Source organism: Carassius gibelio, chromosome B11 (assembly GCF_023724105.1).
Source record: "Carassius gibelio isolate Cgi1373 ecotype wild population from Czech Republic chromosome B11, carGib1.2-hapl.c, whole genome shotgun sequence".
NCBI lineage: Eukaryota > Metazoa > Chordata > Actinopteri > Cypriniformes > Cyprinidae > Carassius > Carassius gibelio.
This window is the reverse complement of record NC_068406.1, coordinates 19,662,276-19,682,325: the sequence shown is the minus strand read 5'-3', so window position 1 is coordinate 19,682,325 and position 20,050 is coordinate 19,662,276. Positions and strand designations below refer to the sequence as shown.

At 37.0% G+C, this 20,050-nt stretch overlaps 1 protein-coding gene across 1 annotated transcript in view; it reads right to left on the bottom strand.

Moving 5' to 3' along the window:
* The window catches only part of tafa4b (TAFA chemokine like family member 4b), a 39,686-nt gene extending 20,195 nt beyond the window's left edge, over positions 1 to 19,491 (bottom strand). The window contains exons 1-3 of the mRNA XM_052568578.1: positions 19,073 to 19,491; positions 4,818 to 4,920; positions 4,595 to 4,709 (exon numbers count right to left, since the gene is read on the bottom strand). Coding sequence (XP_052424538.1) covers positions 4,595 to 4,709 — 115 coding nt within the window. The 5' untranslated portion in view covers positions 4,818 to 4,920; positions 19,073 to 19,491. The remainder of the gene's footprint in view (positions 1 to 4,594; positions 4,710 to 4,817; positions 4,921 to 19,072) is intronic.
* Between the last annotated feature and the right edge of the window lie 559 nt (positions 19,492 to 20,050).

The following is a 20,050-nucleotide window of genomic DNA, read 5'->3' as shown; positions in this document are numbered from 1 at the left end:
TGATGTTATCAGTTAAAGGTTAAAAGTTCAAAGTTATCTTATTTGCACAGTAATGTGACCAAAACTCTTGATTTTTCCTTACGTTTATTTCATTAAAAAAAAAAAAAAAAAAAAAAAAAAAAAAATATGTTCCTAAACATTCAATTTGTTTCCAGATGTTTGAATCCCAGTTGATCAATGTGAAGTCAATGTGAGTTTGAGGCCATTTTTTTTCTTTTTTTGAAAGATGTCTCTTATACTCACAAAGGCTGCCTTTATTTGATCAAAAACAGCGATATTGTGGAATATTATTACAAAATGTTTTCATTTATTTTAATATATTTTAAAATGTTATTTATTCCAAGGATGGCAAAGCAAAATTTTCAGCATCATTACTCCAGTCTTCATAAACCATTCTGATATGTTGATTTGCTGCTTACAGTAATACACATATGTTGAAAATAGTTGCACTTCTTACTATTTTTGTATAAACCTTTCTCTGGGATTCTTTGATGAATAAAAAGTAAAACATTTGCTACCGCACTGTGCAAAGATGTTTTCTTTCTAGTAGCTCTATTGCACTGTTTTCTATCTGTCCATCCATACTGTTTTTTTTCTGTTTTTTTTTCTTTACTAATTTAAAATGATGCATTCAGGATGTGAATTTCATGAAATAACACCTCATGTGATGACTGGTTCAGTGTTAAAGAAAGAAGCATGCAGTTACAGACGAACGTCTACGTCCATGACAGAATTAAATGTGCAAGGTGACATAAAATGAAACTAACAAGCTTTCTAACAAGAACACCCGTAACGTACTGCCCGAGCCCGGCTGACATGTTCCACACACCTCCATTGCTCAGACCAGGTAATAACTCCAGGTTAGCTGTTGTTTTTAATTGGATGTGTCAAATGTCATCACAGGCTTGAACAATGTTGCACGGACATTTGAACTGGTGTGTTTAATCTTTATGTCACGAGTGTAAGAACGGACAAAACTGACACAGACCAAAGCAGAGCTCACATAACACAAATGAGGTCTCAGAGTGGGTGGCCTTTGGCTGCAGGCGACTCACTTTGACACACTGTACTATATGGAGGCTGAAGCGATGTGTCGAAAATGGCCACGATTGGTCCGTGTAGGCATGGAGAATGTGTGTATACTCATTAAATGCAATGCACATTGGGACTTTGTTGGCCTTTGGTGTTGGCTATATAAGGGCCTATTACAGCAGACAGGAACAAAGGCAGCTGCTCACACGCTATTGTCTCTATTTACCTGCAAGCATGGACAAGCATGGCAGGACACGCAAGACAAGAAAAAGTGGCTGTTAGTTATAGTGTCTGCTTTCAGTGTCAACCATCAGTCAATGGCCCTTGCCTCGTTTGGGTGAGATTCAGACCATCCATTCCCATTAGTGTTCATGTTTCCACGGGAGAAGTTTACAAATGACCCATTACTGCTTCTCATTCAGACACATGAGGGCTTATTCATGTACAGGCATTTATAGAGCTTCAGAGCCACCTATTGGCCACAAGTGACACTGCAATGAAGAACTCGCTTTTCTCAAGAGACAGGTAAGATGTGACAAAGCCTGTTTATGAATTGGGAAATTGTATCATTAATATACTAAATGCAATGCTGATATTTTGTGTGGTAATTATGTATAATAAATTAAGATAGTATAATTACATCATTAAGACACTCACCTAAATATTTTATGTGTAATATAATTAGTATAATTTCATATATAGGACTTAAAAATCATGAAATCAACACTGTCTTCAGTGTCACATGATGATTTGGTGCTCAAGAAACATTTCTTATTATTATCATCATAGTTGAAAACTGCTTCAAATACTACATATATTTTGCATATTATCTTTTTTATACTGCATGTTTATTCTGTAATGGTTTGCTCTGTGTATTATTGGACTGCTTTTAAGCATATTTTATGGAGGCATGCATTGTTTAAAAAAGAAAGAAAGAAATATGGAGAAACAGTATTTTGAGCTGAGTTTATTTGTTTCTGTTCATTGCACAATAACATTCAGTTAAAATCTGGGAAAAAAAATATAGAAGCTTTTTGCTACAACAAATAGTATGCAGAACAGGACTGCAAAATAAAGTGATACCATTTTATGATTATGTCTTTAAAAATCATTAAACCCCAAACTTTTGACTGGTAGTGTATGATTTAAACATATATTTTTTATTAAAATATTATATAATGTTATGCAATATATAAATATGTAACACTTTGAATAGAGAATAATTATGTTGAATATAACAATAGCATTTCACTACTGTAATACAGTAATTTTTTACCTTTTTTAAAAAACTTTTTTACTTTCATTAATAGAGATTTTTATAAACCTGTGGTCACCTATGCAAAAATATTAAAACATGCTTTATTCTCCAGTCCACTTCTCCAACATTTAAATTGCGATTGCGTTTTATTATGTATAAAAGTTTTTTTTTTTTGGTCTATTGTGGTATAAATAGCCACTTCGTGCAGCCAGTCAAAGTAAAAAGTCACTCTGAAACTTTCCCCAACATAGACACTGTATGGCAAACAACAGAGCAGCGGATCAATGAAAAGTGTTGGCAATGCAATTTTTCAAAAGTTCACCATTTTCTTTTGTTCTCCTGAAAATGTGCAATTTCACAACAAACAACAAGTTTTTACAAAATTAGCAAGAATCTCCCTTGAAATTAAGGATAAGGCTGAAACCAGTAATGACATCCACTTTGGCGCTATATAAAATGGGAAAACTTTGGTGACCTTCACGACACACTGCTGCTGTAATTAGCAGCGAGCTGATTAAAAACACCTCCGTTAGAAAAGTAACCTCTTCTTCCCGTCAAAATGAAAAGTAACATCATCAGTCAGACCAGCTCGAGATGCTGGTGGCATTTCTGTGCCAGCAAAAAGGTCACCTTGCATTAGCAACAACTAAACAAAGAGAAGTCGTAATTAAAGAAAGTGTGATAATTAGCTGGAGCAACACTGACATTGGGGAAGGACTTTGCATAATATGAATGATTCAGCGAAAGAGCCGGAGTCTGACCTTTTGGCATGCTAAAATATTTATGTACTGCTGGTCACTTCGTCGCCATGAGGGAAGCTTTCATGAATTATGCAAATCAGAATTAGTTAGCTCCTGGGTGTCAATTAGTGTGGGGAAGTGGACATTATTTTAGTTACCCTCCCACTTTTTTTTCACAAAGACGGGTAAGTCTGTATCCATGTGTGTGTGTGTGTGTGTGTGTGTGTGTGTACAGAAGCACACAGAGGTGTGACCATTTTATTACCTGACAATTTAAGATCATACATATTAATACAGTCATTACTGAATTGTCGCTTCGCTTAAAACTCCATACTGTGGAGGAATGAAGTCTAATGAAAAGAGTGACTTTGCTGCTGTCCATTTTAATATTACTGCAGGGCAGGAGCACTATCATATAAATATGATACGGATTCAAACGACCTGCATTTAATCTCCTGAATGGGACAGCACTGAGAATAATGGTAAGAGTGTGTTTATATTAGAGGTCAAGCCCTGTTAAATGTCCTTTATGGGCTGCAAAAACAATCTGAATGTTGAAAGGTTTACCAACATCCTCAGTATTCAGTGGGTGGACAGTATCTGAGGACTTTTTTTATAGAATTATATATAGGACTATAATTATTATAGGACTCATTTTGAATAGAATTGGATTTAAACATGGTGAAATGTGTTTAAAAGTGATGAGAGTAATGTACTCTTATTGGTAGCTGAAAGCATCATTGAATATTAGGGTTGAATCTTCCTGGTTTAATAAAGGTTAAGCTTAATCACCAAGATTAGTGGCATAATTACTACAAAAATAATAATAATATATATAAATAAAAAAATATTAAAAGCAGAAATGTGAAGTTTAGGATTTCATAAAAGTACATTTCTCAAAATGTATGTATTATCTGGGTGTAAATTTGTTCTGATATTTTTTATAGCTATATTATACTTTATCTTTTATAATGGAAATCTTACGCATAAAAACATATACATACAGTTTATTCACAACACATAGAAACAAAATGGATCCATAATAGAGAAAAAGAATGAGAAAACAAATTTAATGTCAAAAATTATTAAATTAACCCCTTAAAAATATTTTTGATTGCTCTATAAAGATTTTATTTTTTTAATTCTTTAAACTATCATATTAAACTATGCTATCACTGTTTCCTTCCTTTTGGAATTTCATATGAGCTACAAAGTTGAAAAAATGCAGATAACATTATACAGATATATTAAATGTTAAAGTGTGACTATTCTATTGAAAATTTTAAAGAGTGGCCCTATTCACTTCCAATGTAAGTGCCCAGTGTACCCCAGATTCATGTTCTTTTAAAGAAAAAGGAAAGGTGGAAATGAATTATTGTGGTAATCAACATCTTGCCACAAATGCTATTTGTTGAGCTTAACTTCTACATGGAATATTTCTTTAATTAATAAGTACACAAGAGGCAGGAGAAGAACTTCTGAATGACAGTGTGCGAGTAAATGAGATGATCTGCTTTGTGTTACTCTCCTGTAATTAAGCCAACAGGGCTTTGACATACAGTACCTGTGTGTCCCCGCAGACTCCGTGTACCCGCAGAAACCGACTGGCACGAGCACATTACCAAGGTGACCAAGAGTACAACCTGCAACGGCCACACTGACTGCCCCCACAGCTTCATCTAGAGATAGACCAGGACAAAAGAGAGAAAGAAAACGAGGAAGAGGGATGAAAGGTTGGAACATAAGTCACAGTCTGCCTCAAGGTTGTGAGACATCAACTGTGTTACCTTTCTGTCTTGTGTTTTCCGTTCACTCTCTTCCCTGTGAGCCGGCCATGTCTCCCTTTGTCCTCCTCTGTCTTCACTCGCTTCCTAAATCACTGTTCAGATCCTGAGAAGACAGAAGGAAGGAGGATGAGGTCAAATGAGGTAAAAAGCAGTACATGAGCCTCTCTTCAACTATAGGCACTTTTGGTCTTCTGGGCATTCAGATTTGAAAGTCCCTTAAAACACACTTTTCAAACTCATATTTCATTTACTTCATCTACCAATAGTGGATATACATGTATGACAAAATGACATTTTAAGGGTTATTTTAAGGGTTTATTCTTCTAAAGGTTATTTTTCCCCCATATATACTGTATATATAGATTAAATCATACTCCTCACTGACTTTTGTCTCATTGGTAAATAAGTACACTAACTAAAGTACACTAAAAACTGAGGGTCTTTTTAATTAGTGAAAAATGTATGTTAATTTAATCATAAAATTATTTTTTTTATTTTTTTTTACTGTTGTAATTTGTGAAAAATGTATACATTAAATTGATCAAAATGAAAACAAAAATAATAACAGAAGGTTTGTTATAATTCAACTGATGGAAAAACTAATGTTAAAAATTTTAAGGAAAGAATCGAAATAAAATTCATGGGTCACATAACTGTACAACTGAGAGAGCTGCAATTTGTATAGTAATTGAATTTCCACAGAATATATATTGAAATGATTTCCCTCTTTGTTTAAATGATCATAAAATGTAACAATTAATATTTTTATGATGGAATTTACTATTTTTAAAACTGAAAGCCTGGGTCTAGGACAAGGTTAAACATCTACAGAATAAAACCACTTGAATGTACCCATAATTAATTCAAATGTTTCCAGAACTGTTATGTGACCTTCATATGATAAAAGGAAAAATACATCTGCGAGTTTTAAATTAAAAGTAACCCGTGGCACTTAAAGTTCCCTTTGTTCAAGAAACTCCCACAGATAGGCGAGAAAATAAAAACAAGAACATGATAATAGAACAGCACAGATGAAACATGAGATTGGATGGAAAGAAGTAAAAACAAAAAAAAAAGCCCTGAGATGAGATGGAAGGTCCGAGGACAGAGAGGGAGAGAGGAATGAAAGTCCTGATGGAGTGGGGCATGAGAGAAACAGAGATGGGGTGAGCAAAAGAAGGGCAGCTTCAGAGAGGGATATCCACCCTCAGGGCCCGATGCAACCCCTGTTCTTCAAAGGCAACCCCGCACACGCACACAGAGATGGGACTGATATATTGTTTACTATAGTTCACCTACCCCCGGGCTTGAAGTGATCTCACAACCACATCACACACTCACAGAGACCACCGATCTTGCAAGTTCAATCACATACACACACATTTATACTTCTTTTTTTTTCTGCTTCTTTCATACGTATAGCCATGCCAGTGCACAGTGAACATGCCCATAAATAAAATTGCCACGGGCGAACAGACCCAGGTAGAATTCAAGCATGTCAAATTCCTACTTGACTCTTTTACATAGATAGTAAAATGAATACCGATTACCACAGGTGACAACATGAAAAAAATGTACCATCGTTAACATCTATATTGTCTGCAATCATCATAGAAAGGTAATGTCAAATATATGCACTTGAATTATTGTGCTCTCTTGAATTATTATGTGAGGCATATTCACATTTAAATATTTTATGATAATTAGGCACCCCTCTCGTACTGTAACATATAGGTAAAACACCCAGATGCATAACAATATTAAAAAATGCATAGAAATATGGTTCATTGTCATAAAATATAAATTTTAAAAAATCAAATGGTTTCTATATGTAAAACGTTTTATTATTATCATTAATTTTGAAGTGACATCACTTGGACATGATTTCTGGAGATTTCCCCACAGATCCGAATGAGAAGTGTCACTCTGCCCCCTTGTGGATACAATGAGAACAGCTTTGAATGAAAAAAAAAATAAGACTGAGATGTTTAAAACACATTTTCAAATATATAGTATTAATATTTATTTTAAATGTTTTAATAAAGTAATACATTAATTTACATTTTTTTGTGATTTATCATTCAATCATAAAAACAGCTTCAATCTGAATGTTGTGAGTAGAGTGTATGAACGTTTCATATCCCACACTCTGACACTGGTGTTATGATTATAGGATCGTATGAGGATCTCATAAAGTGTGCATTTGCCTTAGCGCTTTAATAAAACACTCCTCATCCAACATTAGCATGTGTGTGTGTGTGTGTGAGAGAGACTGATGATTAAACATAGTGAGCCACCAAAAGCAGCTCATTGTCCATTCTCTTTACACAGACAGACATATAACAACATTTCCAACAGCTTTGTATTCTGGCACATTCATTAGAGAAACCCATACTGGATTGCAAAAGGATACACACAAAAGCTGACTACGCACCTTTACACACATACATAAACGCCTGTCAACAGCTTGACATATTAAATCATCATGTTACTGTCACTCTGTTCTTCCTGCACAGCACCTCTAATTGCCCTAAACTCATGCAAAAGCACCTGTGTTTGCTCATAGGCGAGTGTGTGTGTGTGCGCGCTATTTATCAGTGTATTAACTGAAGGACTCTTCAGCAGAACAGACCAAGTTGATCATTACGTGGAGTGGGACGGTCTGCATCGGGAAGTCTGTCTGGAGATTGCTTTGATTTGCATTTGACTTAACCTTAATCACAAACACAAAGCCACGCGCACACACAGACACGCACAACCGCACTTCATTGACATGCACCGGCTCATAGCCACCTCTAACTAAGACAGAGGACTGTGCCCTGCATTTAATGCCATCATCTCCTGCCTGCATCTCACAACTGAAGCATTAAGTATAAACATGCATGCAGGTGAGGCAACTCGACACGGCACACATCCCGAGGTGGAATACTTGGCCTAGTTTACTGTCGAATATAAAGCACAGCCCTGACTGTACATTCCCTGCTAGACAGAGTCATTTAAATTGACCAGTGAATTGTGAATTGAATTTCCGAGTCTCTCAAAAATGGGGTGCACCAATATGAAATGGATTCCAATATTACATGCCTGGCTGGCCGATGATAATAAAACCCTTTTAGGCTTCTTGATGCATCGGTCTTGCTATAACATTAAATACTAATTAATGAAAGAATGGTTTGTTTCGAACTGCTTGTTTACCTGTTATTAGTGTGACAACCAAATGAGAAGGAAAAAACTAACATTAAGGTGAAATCAGGTATGAATTACTCTATTTGGGGTGTTAAACTTGCCAGTTTAGATATAATTTTTATTTTCACTTAAAAGGCTTTAGTAGCTAGACAGCATATTTAATTGTATGCATATCAAAACTAGCCCATTAGATGAGTTTTCTTTAAAGGTGAAATGAAAATTGTCACAATTTAAGACATTCCAAACGAAATTACGACTTTCTGTCTTCTGACATTTTGAAGCATGTTGGTAACCAGTTTTGCTGACCCATGTATGGACACAAAAAAAAAAGTCATACTGGTTTGGAATGGCACAGATTTTTAGGAAAGCACTGAAAACGTTTAATGTTGCGTCAGCTGTTCGATCAGCTTATCTCAATCTGAGGAAAACAGGGCTGTGAGGGATAGACTAGTCTTTACATTGACGGTCTGTATAAAGGTCTAGACCATGTAGTTATCAAAACCCACAATTTGTAAAATAAAAAAATAATTATGAAGATTTTGTCAACAAGTTTTTTTGTAATGATGTTGCATGAGCTGAACAATTGAAATGTTTAAAAACAACAGTAGAAGAATCCATTGAACAGATTGTACTTCCATCCCTCACAGCCTTGTTTTCATTCCTGTCAAAAATGAAATATGGTACTACCCTGACAAAAGGTGCGATCATATCAGTGACATTACAGTGAAATTTCACGGGCAAAAAAGGGTCCATTGTCTACTGGAGCAATGTATGAAGCACAGCTCACACAGAAGCCACTTTCAACCCAAGCAGCTTTCTGATTCTCTGGTCAACACAGAGAATTGCAACGTCCGTGTGGGGAAATCTTTCAACTTAATGCACTGAAGAAACTCTACATTCCTAATTTTAACAGAATTGTATAAAGCATTTAGTCAGAATAAAGTCGAAGATGAAGTGAAGTGTTTCAGATTATTCAGAATTATTATTATTATGGGTCGGTCAGGGTTCTCAAACAAGCAGCAAAGAGTTTTGAAAGTATTATAGAGCATCTGTCATCATTTACTTGCCCTCATGTCATTCAAATTAAACTGTGTGACTTTCTTTCTTCTTTACAAATGCAATAGCAGTACATTGTACCTCAAGAGTGTCAGCAGAGTGACTGAACATTTTCAAACTGCTTCACTGATTTTTGATGCTTAAGTAATTGTGCAGTGAAATTTTGGAAGAGTCCATTGCTCTCCAGTGAGCAATCCAGTGCTTCCCATTCCAGTATAGCAGGTGGGAAACATGCACTTTTTACATTAGTTTGCCAACTAAAAATAATTTATTCAAATTCTGCCACCCTGATAGGAGTATGAGATGCACATTATTTTTAAAGCAAATATTTAATAAATAACCTCCTACTGAGTGAAGAAATAATGTCATACAGCCTAGCTTCTACTTGTTTCAGAATGTTCTCTTCAGAGATTTATTCAAAAGTAACATTGCCATAATGTTTAGAAAATTATAAAATGGGTTGATTTGTTTGGTTTTTACACATTTTAAAAACTGGATGCTTCAAATGTTCAGAGAACATTCTGAAATAGTAATGTCATAACTTAAAGAGAACATTAGTAAAAGGTTATTAGAATATATTTTTGTCAGCTGGGTATTGTGGTGATAACTTCCTTGTGCCCTGTCACTCTCTCACTTATTTTTGCTCTCTCTCTCTTTCACTAACACACACATACACATACAAGCCATTTGCAACAACAGACTTGATCCTAAATACACCATTTCATGCTCTGGAGCTCAAACAGAGCTGAAAAATGAATCCCTGCAAAACAACTCTATCTCTTAGACGAGACGCACCGCCGAAAATGAGCCCAAACAGTGTGAGGGCCAACAGAAGTTCTTAAAAGCATCTCGGATTTCTGGAAAAATGCACAATATTGAAATGCGGTGGGAGGCCAAGGCCTCCGGTGCATTTATCTGGCTTTTCATTGAAACATTTCCAGCCTGCTGCATTCCCACGTCTCCAGGCAATATCGGTGCGTGCGTTTATGTGCACAAGCATCTGCGGGGAAGCTCACAGTAAAGCTCCGACAGCCAATCCGGACGGACACGGGGAGTTTCTGCACCGCTGGCCCTGCCGTATCAGTGTGTTTGCAGATGAGTACATCAGCTCTCACTCAGCCGATATTACTGGAGATAAGCAGGCAATTTTCCTGCACTATACAGCATCTCATTTCAATATGTATTTACGAGCTTGTGTGTGCGCGCCTGTGATTATTTTAGAGACTATTGGAACAGTAAGAGATTTTCTCACTAAATTTAATCTACAAGACGACATAAGGCTATATAAACACATCTACCTTTACAGAGACAACAGCACATACGCACACATATCCATGCGTACTGCCCATTCCGATTTTTTTAATGCAGTTTCCAAAAATAAATCTGTAGCTTTGATAATTAAGTTGCATGATTACTGTTAATAACATGGATCAAAAATGTTGTGGCTGAAAGTCGGTCAAACTGAATTACACCATCACTTGCTTTAAACTGAAGACCCTGACATCATCTAGCCACCCTCATGCTGCAAAAGATTTCTGACCCTGAACCACAAAACTAGTCATGAGTCGCACAGGTATATTTGTAGCAATAGCCAACGATACATTGTGTGGGACAAAATGATCAATTGTTTATGCCAAAAATCATTAAGATATTAAGTAAAATGTTCCATTAGGATATTTTGTAAATTGCCTTATGTAAATATATCAAAAATAAATTTTTGACAAGTAATATGCATGGCTAAGAACATAATTTGGACAACTTTAAAACCAATTTTCTCAACAAATCATTTCTCAGCCAAATATTGTCCTATCATAACAAACCATAGGCTACATCAATGGAAAGCTTATTTATTCAGCTTGATGTATAGATCTCAATAAAAAAATATAATAATAAAAAAGAGCAGTATGACTGGTTTTGTGATCCAGGGTCACATTTAATCATTTAGATAATTGTATTAGTTTTTTTGTGTGTCTGTGTGTGTGTGTGAGCATACACACATAAACTCATACATAAATATATTCATTATATTTAAATATTTCATAACATTAAAATATAAGTTCAGAATTTGAATTCTGAGTGCTAAATGAAGCTGTTAGATATAGCTAGATTATTTATATGTTTATTTAAATAAATAATAATTTTAATAATAAAGTTAAGTGTTTTTTTCTTTTTTTGGCCATGCATTTCAAATTATTTAAAAACATGAATACAACTTGAATCCCTCAAAGTCTACTTTGGTGACAAATTCAAGATATGTTAGAACAGACAAGATTTTCACTTTGTATTTTTACTAAAAACTTATTTGTTAGGAATGCTTCAGCTATGAAAAAAATACACTATGTATTTATGTAAATCTCTACTGTCAGATGTAACACAGCCCTGAGCGTACTACAGTTTTTGTATAAAGCCCAAGGGTAATATTATGACAAGGGTACAGAGTTAAAATTACAGAAGAATTGATCTTCATTGCACTTAAGTCCCATCCACAGCCTGTTGCTCAGACTGGAGTCACAGTCTCCTAGATCCAGTGACTCCACCAGACCATTTTTTCCCTCTCTTCCATTTCCTCACAGACCAAGTAAAAATAAAAATAGGACTCTTTCCTACCAGGGTCTTTATGTATGTGCGTGCATACTTGCCTTATAACTTGCCTTATAAAAAAGCACCTGTGTGTCTTCCTCATATGACTTCAACACATCACATTTAAGCCAGCTGAATTAGATGTGGAGTTAGAGTTAAGCTTAAGTTTGAGCTCGCCGCTCATTTGCTGAAGTTCTGCTTCTCACGGCATCGTCTTGAGACAGTGCAGATGCTGTTAACTGTCCAATTAGCTTTGCTCTGATGTACAAGCTCCATGAAGTTCAGCATGATGAGCTCATTTGAACACAATGAGATGCTTCACTGCATCATTTACTTGCTGTGTCTATTGTATTCGGCCCATATGTTAATTTTTAAACAAAATTCTTCCTCTTCGGTGACAAAATTACTCGAAAATGTCCTCAGAAATTAACCTAGCCATTCTGGAGAGCTCCTCAAATATTCATTTCTAAAAGTACTTTATAAGAGTATTTTATAAGAGTTCCACTATACAAAATGTATATTATTACTAATTATAAAATAATTAATTATGAACAATAGAAGGAATTCTTCAATTAGATTTCAGTGTGTGTGTGTGTGTGTGTGTGTGTGTGTGTGTTAAATTATAACTTAAGACAAGTTACTGTGTACTTTATGAAGATATAGTGTAACTATAGCACTTTCAAGCTAATAAACTTTCTGCCCCAAAGCAGTACAATCTGCTACATTATTACACTTCTCTCAAATGTATTACTCACACAAGCAAAAACACACACACGCACATATGTCAGGGTTTTTTTTTTTCTGTTTTTTTTTTCCAATCACACCATTTACCACCTGACAACAATGTGCACCAACATCTCTAAGCCATCTGTGCAGCTCTAAAAAAAACCTGACCGTCAGTTCAGCCCACAGAAATAAATAAACTAATTGATTAAAACAATTACAAAATTGTCTGACAATGTGTAAATTGGATCTAAAATCTGGCTTCATGAAAAAAAGAAAAATACCTTTTTAATAATTTTTCATAAATTAAAAAGCTCTAAATTTGTATTATATGCCAAAATGTTGACATTCAGAAACAACTGAAACAAAGTTTATGCTTGAAACTATCAGACCTACTGTAGAAACCAAGCAACACTGGGAATCACAATAGCCAAATTTCAATACAGGACGAAGACTTGACTGAAAAAGAAAAATCTGTAGCAACACAAAACCATTCATGATCTGTGGATCAGTCCATCGAGAGCATTCCTCAAACATTAGCCATCTCTGATCTGAAACCAGTCTCATACAGCCAATGAGAAGATCTCATGAAGGAAAGAATTGCCACGAAGTGTGGAGCAAATTATGATTATCTGTTTTTGTCCTCTTTCTTATTATTGTGCCTGTATTTTTTGACCCTGCCACTATGTCCTGTTTGGATGTGGATTTAGAAAATCAATGAGAGTGGTCCGTCACTGTCGGAGCCGGGGTCTTTCTCCTTGCCCTCATCCCTGCAAAGGCGTGCTGAGGCCGGCCACTGTCCCGATTATCTCACACCCCTCTATCACTAATGACCAGACTCCTGCAGGCTGCTGCGTAATTATAATAATGACTAAACGTGCCGGGCATGCAAAGAGAGCGGCCGAGGCAGAATCGGGAAACAGAGATGGGAATAGAAAAAAGGAGAGAAAGAGCGAGTGAATGTGATCAATTGTTAATTTTACAAAGTCACTGAGATGTGTCAGCGGTGTCAATAAGTGAATTAATTTGTCTGTGGGGCTCTGGAGTGTAACACAGTATTGCCGCGTTCCCTCAGGAGCACGGCCGTCTAACCTCTCGCACCTATTCTCCCTTTCACACGCACTGACTTTTATACACAATAAGACACGCACACATACACACACACACACTCAAATCGAACTCCCAAGTTACTCAACACTCAGTGAAAAAATCTTTGGATTTACATATGCTCATACACAGACTAGCATAAAACCCCAAACCCTAGTGGCTAGTCCCGTCTCTATCATTTTGCTGCTGGCACCAATGTGCCAAAAACAACAAGACACTCGAGGCTGGGTGTTACAGTGATTTTATCATGTTTAAGAGGGGTTTTAAGCAGTCTGCTTCACTTCTAGCTTAAGAACATCCCTTAACTGTAGCAAAATAACTGTAACACATGGCCTTGAGTGGCTTATTGCTTTAATAAATCAGGCTTAATGTTTAAACCTTACACTGCACAGAGATGCACTCACTTCAGTGCAGTGAACAAACCAATGCATGTGAACTGTAGTTAATCACACAAACAATAATGCTAGTGATCATTCAGAACAACCACGCACATCAGACACAGAAAGAAGGGTATGCTTGCAATCACAAATGCAACTGTGTGCACAGTGTATGGACTTTCCACCTATTTATTAAAATGACCTATGATATATCCACATAATTTTACATAATTGTTCTCTGTGTGTGCGTGTGTGTGTGTGTGTGTGTGTGTGTGTGTATGTGTTTATTAGGTTATTTACATTTATATTAAAATAAATATCTATATTACTTCAAAATATTAATTTGGGTCTGCCGGCATGCTGTGTGAAAACTGTTTTGCTAGTAAGAAAGCTTGTTTCCACCACGGGATAAAAACAATTAAAAAAAGGTAACTGTGACTTGTTATCACACAGTTTATATCTCAAAATTCAGACTTGTTTTCTCACAATTCTAAGAAAATTCACAGAATTGCTAGATGTACAGTCAGAAATGTGTACCAATTATGAATTTACAAAAACTTCAAAGAAAAACATTCAAATTGCGAGAAAGCTAAGTTACGCTAAGACTACTAAGTCTTACTTTTATTTAAGACATAGTAATTTGTTAAATTAGCTAATGTTTTTGTTTGTCTATGTTTTCTCAAGCCTCTTCATAAAAGTGTTTGACACCCCTGAATATGTTCTTAAACAGTTTTTATTACAGCTTGAGTGCTTCACTGTCTTTATTCAGTCTGGACTTTCTCTAGATTTTTTTTTTTTTTTACCAAAGCTTTATTTTTCAGCAGGTGTGCGTAGAAGAAACTCTTGCACTTCCAAATCTCACAATTTATTTGAAAGCTCATATGAGCCACTGGAAAGACAAAACAGGTTTATCGATAGAGATTGTTGTGAGTTGACTGAAAATCCCTACAATTGAAAAGGAACATTTCTATTCCATTTGCTTGGGCCACAAAAGCACTTAAAGCCGGCCACAAAACTGATGCACATTTAATAGGCTTATTCTTTTCATTCAGAGTTGTAACCTGAATACTGAAGGTATTGCTTCACCTATATGCCAAAGCAACCCAATCCACTAAAAGGAGTAACCTATGGTTTGGGGCTATAATTTTCTGAGAAGTGATTGTGTGTCTCGTGTATGTGCGTGCTTGTCTTTTAAAAAACAATAGTGCAGCCTTCTGTTCTGATGTGGTAACACCTCAACATATTTTAATTTAAATCTGACAGCTCTCCCTGACACTGCTCAGATCAGACAGAAGTGTGTGCCTATTCGACGTATCCCATCCTAAAGCTGAAGAGCTTTTTCCTTTAGCCTGTTATTTAAAGCAAATCCCATTGAAATGGGTGTCATCCATTCTAAGAGGTATAAACCAATCGAAGCCGCCACTCAGTGCAGAAAGCAGAGGCTCTGACCGTATTTAATACCATCAGAGCAGACGGTAGAAACTGTAAAGCTATGTCAAAGAAAAAAAGAAATAATGGATAGGAACATGAGCCAGTACACTTATAAAAAAAAAAGAGCAGTACCTTGATATAGTGCAGGTATCTGATGGTACTTTGATATTTGATACCATGTTATTGAATAAATACCATGTTCATATAATGCAAGGTATTTCAAATGGGACTACAGTAAAACATTTCCAGAAATCATGATCATACTGTACCATGGGGCTTTTTGGCAGTTTTTTGTAATATGTATATTAATTTGTATTAATATTATTTAAATATTCTTATAAGTAGTACAGTATTTCTTGGTATATACAATGATATCTGACTATTCTTACTACATTCAACTTACAACTTAAGGAAATAGTAAATAATTGGACACAGAATAGCACATGATTGGTTTCCAGGGCCAGTGGTCATAGTGTACAGTAATTTCACAAGATAAAAACTCTATAAATAACTCATATATACATATCATGAAAAGCTCTATAACTGACAAAACTTTCAAATGTTCATAATAAAAAAAATTCATGAAACTGATATTTGAAAAAATATTTGTTATAAAACTTTGAAACATTTTATTAATAGTTTCCTCTAAGAAAAAAAAAATCACAATGAACAAAACAATCAGCTAAACAATAACATGAATGTCCCACAATATTTCACTAATATTAATACTGAAGGTGATTTTCTATGCAAGATGGTGCAAGTTGCATTTGTGTAAAATGAGAAAAATAGGAGTGCTGTTTACCCAGATGAGCAGTCCAGTACAGAGCATTGATATTTACAACAGATCAGGCCACTGGATATACTAGTTGAAATCAGGTTACCAGACAGCGGTGTAATTAAACTGAAATCCTAAGACTGGTGTGCTACAAGCAAACTTGCTTTAGCAATTTATACATTTTTGAAGTATTTTTCTCTTAAACTTTTTCGTTGACTAATGTGTCCTCTCAAGCCTCCCTAGTTTTGAAGGTTTCAGGGCCAAGTGGTGTGAAGTGTCTGCGTGAGAGAGGGGAGAATCCGAAGAGCCTTCGGAGGCCTGACTCCCTCCAGTGCCTGTTTTTCACTGTCAGCACTTGGAGCCCAGTATTGAAACCTGCGTCCAGCAGAGCATTGAGGTTTGTGAGGGAAAGAAGAATGAGTGAACTGGGGGAGAAAATGGCCATCAGGGACAATCTCATTTACAGATGAGAGACTCTCCCATCACTGCCTTCTGTTCCTTGTGAATCTCTCACTCTGTCTCTCCCCCCATCATTAATTTCTTTCGCACCCCTTCCGATTTATATTACTCCCTCCTTCTCTTTAATAACCCTCCCACCATCTCTCTTTTTGTGATGCTCTCTCGCTCTACCTCTCTCTCCTCGGTCCTTGTCCGTTCTAAGAGCATCCATCCATCACGGCAGCACAGAGTGGATCGGCTAATGCCAGCTCAGAGCTCCGAGAGCAGATCTGACCAGCTGAGCTGCTCACAATCCGTGCCTTATCTATCAGAGATCCCCCCCGAGCATCCCTCATTCCCCCTCTCTATCCCAACATGTCCCTCCCTCCCTTGTATATGAACATGACTTGTCCTCCCACGCACTTACTGAGTAGGGCAGAGAACAAAAATTGTTCGCTTACTATAATGCAAAAAATTCCCCAACTAGCCGAAATATCAAAGGTGTTCTGCAGTTGTATATGGGTAAATAAGTAAATAAAAAATAAAATCATTATTTTTTATTATTATATTAATATTAATATTAATATATTATTATTATTTTTATCCAAAATAATGTGTGTGAGTGTGTGCGTTTGCCTAATAGTGTATTTCTAAGTGTTATTATGAAGTTATTATTTCTTATTATTATTAATATGAAACCCTAGCCTAAACGTCATGGTGGCAAGTCCTCAAACACGAAAAGATGAATTAACACTGATACACAGAACTGACATCAAAGGAAGGAAAACAAATCGACTACAGGCAGCCGCCCAGATGTGCTCTTGCACCCATCTCTCTCTCTCTCTCTCTCTCTCACACACACACACACACACACACACACACCGTCTTTCTCTCCTACATCTCTCTCAAAGACTGTGATTCAAGGCCCAAATGAAAGGGATGACTGTGCGTGTGATAGAGTTGGAAAAATAAACGTGTAGCTCTTCTTACGCACAGCAGGTTTCACTGAGCAATCTCCGCTGGGCTCAGCTGTGCTGCTTGGCTCTTAATGTGAGTGTCGATGACAATTAAGTCGCTTTACATTCTCACCCAACCTCGGCTCAACTACTGACACGACTGTCGCTGCGGCGCGCAGCAGAGGACGCGGAACAAAGGGGAAATGATTACTCGCGCTCAATTCTTATTGGACAGAACAAATGGCAGGGAATGGGGAAAGGGGTGGAGATGAAGATGAAGAGCAATTACTACATGATGTGAGGAGGTTGGTACGCTGTCAGTACATCGCGCTTCAGCCGCGCAGCTCTCCATTGAGAGCGCATTCACGGCGCCGTTAAAAGCGCCAGATCAGCGAATCTCTCGTAGTTCTTGTTTCGTTAGGCGCTAAGCAGCTCAGAAACCCCTACTGATCGTTTATTTAGTCTCCTTACGCACTAAAGTGTTTCATCCAGTGTACGAATATAGCGCCATTAGTAGCTACGCTTAACCAAAAGCCAACTGTTAGACTTTTTACAAGATTATTTGTGATATGCAAATCAAAACCGAACACGACTTCTAGTTATGACTGTCTGACTTGTGACCTATGAACTTTCATCTATGGTAGGCTATTATATATATTCTAATTTATTTGTACTTAGTTACTTTTACGGCTGATTCTTTCATTGCCGCGTATATCTTTATGAAGCAGAGCTAACGGTATGTTTAATGTCCAAATATGCTGCATAAATGCTTTGAAACTGAATATTTCCAGTATGTCCAGGGGCTTGTTTTCTCAAACAGTGCGAAAATACCGCCAAAATTAAAACTGAACGTCATCTTGTCGATGAGCTAAAAGTTATTAAACATTTCAGAACAATAAATGTCAGCGCGCGATGTGTGGATCATTATAAAAGGTCCCTGTCGCTCTAGGGTTGTTGTGCTCCTTAGGAAGAAAACCTAACAGCATTGCAATGAATGTTGTATATTTATAGATCATTTGGTTTGAGGTCTATGCATTGCAAACACGCAATATGTGATCCTGCCACTGGAAGAAGAGGATGATGAGGAGGAGGAAGAGAGAGTGGGAGGCGACTCAAATAATTTGTTAAGAAAATCGGTTTATTTATTTTTAAAACGCATTTCATAATTTTCTAGTTGAAATAAGCGTTATGCAAAAAAACAAATAATAATATTTTTCCAATTAGTTGCTTATGTTTATCAGAGTAGGCCCACACAAAGTTATGCGTTGATGCTTGTCATGTAAATATTAGCTTGTCACGTGGCATGCGTAGACTGCAAAGTGAAATGCGCTTTTCAACAAGACTTTTTAATTATCGTTTTATTGTAGCATTGCAATGATCTAAAAATATTCATACAATTTATCAAACGTCCCATTTACTCAGCTATACCGCAAAAATCGATTAAAACGGAAGTTAAGGACTTGAATTAGGGGCGTCTTTACGCGCTACAGATAACGATGCATTCGGGAACGCATAGGCTACTACTTGCGTGCGACTAATGATCTACTTAGCGCCTCTGGAAATCCAGCCAATATCAATTTGCAGCCAACACTGTTTAAGCTGAAGAGCGAACCAAAAGCAATTTACCTCCGTTTATGAAAGCGAGGGAATTCTCCTTGCTTCAGAAGGTGGCAGGAGTCCTGAAGACGGATGTTTGTTTTAAATGAGATTACTTTCTACTCACTCCAGCTCAATAGTCGCCTGTCCGTCACACGGAGAGCAGAATGGAGAGTTCACAAACCGAATATGCCCATTATTTCACGAATCTCTTCGTCACACATCACCGACGAGATGAATGAAAGAGGAGGGAAAAGAAAAAGCGAAAAGCACCGTCAGCGTTTGAATCTCAGAAAAGAAGTGCGTAAATCCATATGGGGTTTAGTAGACTAATGACCTTATAATGTTCCAGACATGCTTGTTAGGTTATTAACAGCTGTCTTCCTGCCGAACCGCTGGGACTGTGAGTGATGGGGAAGTCTGCGATGATAACTGCGCCTCGCACACTCCTCCCGAGCTGCGATAGATTTGACAAGAGAATTGCGAACTTGCCTTGCTCATTCCGCGCACGTGCGTCGGCTGCACCCCCGCCCCGCGCGCGATCTTTCAAGTAGCCACGCTAACTGATGTCATAGCTTACAAGTGTTGAAGTGAGCGGCTGTAATATAGCGACAAGCCTGGCAAAAAGTGAGCGAAAAGGTTTCTAATTTTTTACACCTCCAACCCGCCTGCCTCGAAGCGCAGTCGGGTTTCTTACCATGCGCTCAAACAGGTTAATCCTTTGGAGATCGATTTTATCTGTTTCGTTCAGTCTCGTAGCTGGGCACTCTTTAGATTTCTATCATGTGGCAAATGATGTTATCAACAGTCAGACACAGCCCCGACACCCCTCAAGCTTGAGCTTGACAGCTGAAATGAAATCTCCGTTGTGAATGGCAAGGGTTTCCATCACAAATACCAGTTCTGAATGCCCCTACCCCATCCTACAGCTAAAGGTCATATGTAGTTTAGAGGTGTAACATCAGATACTCCTGAAAGGGTGTATTTTATCATCATCACGCTACATCT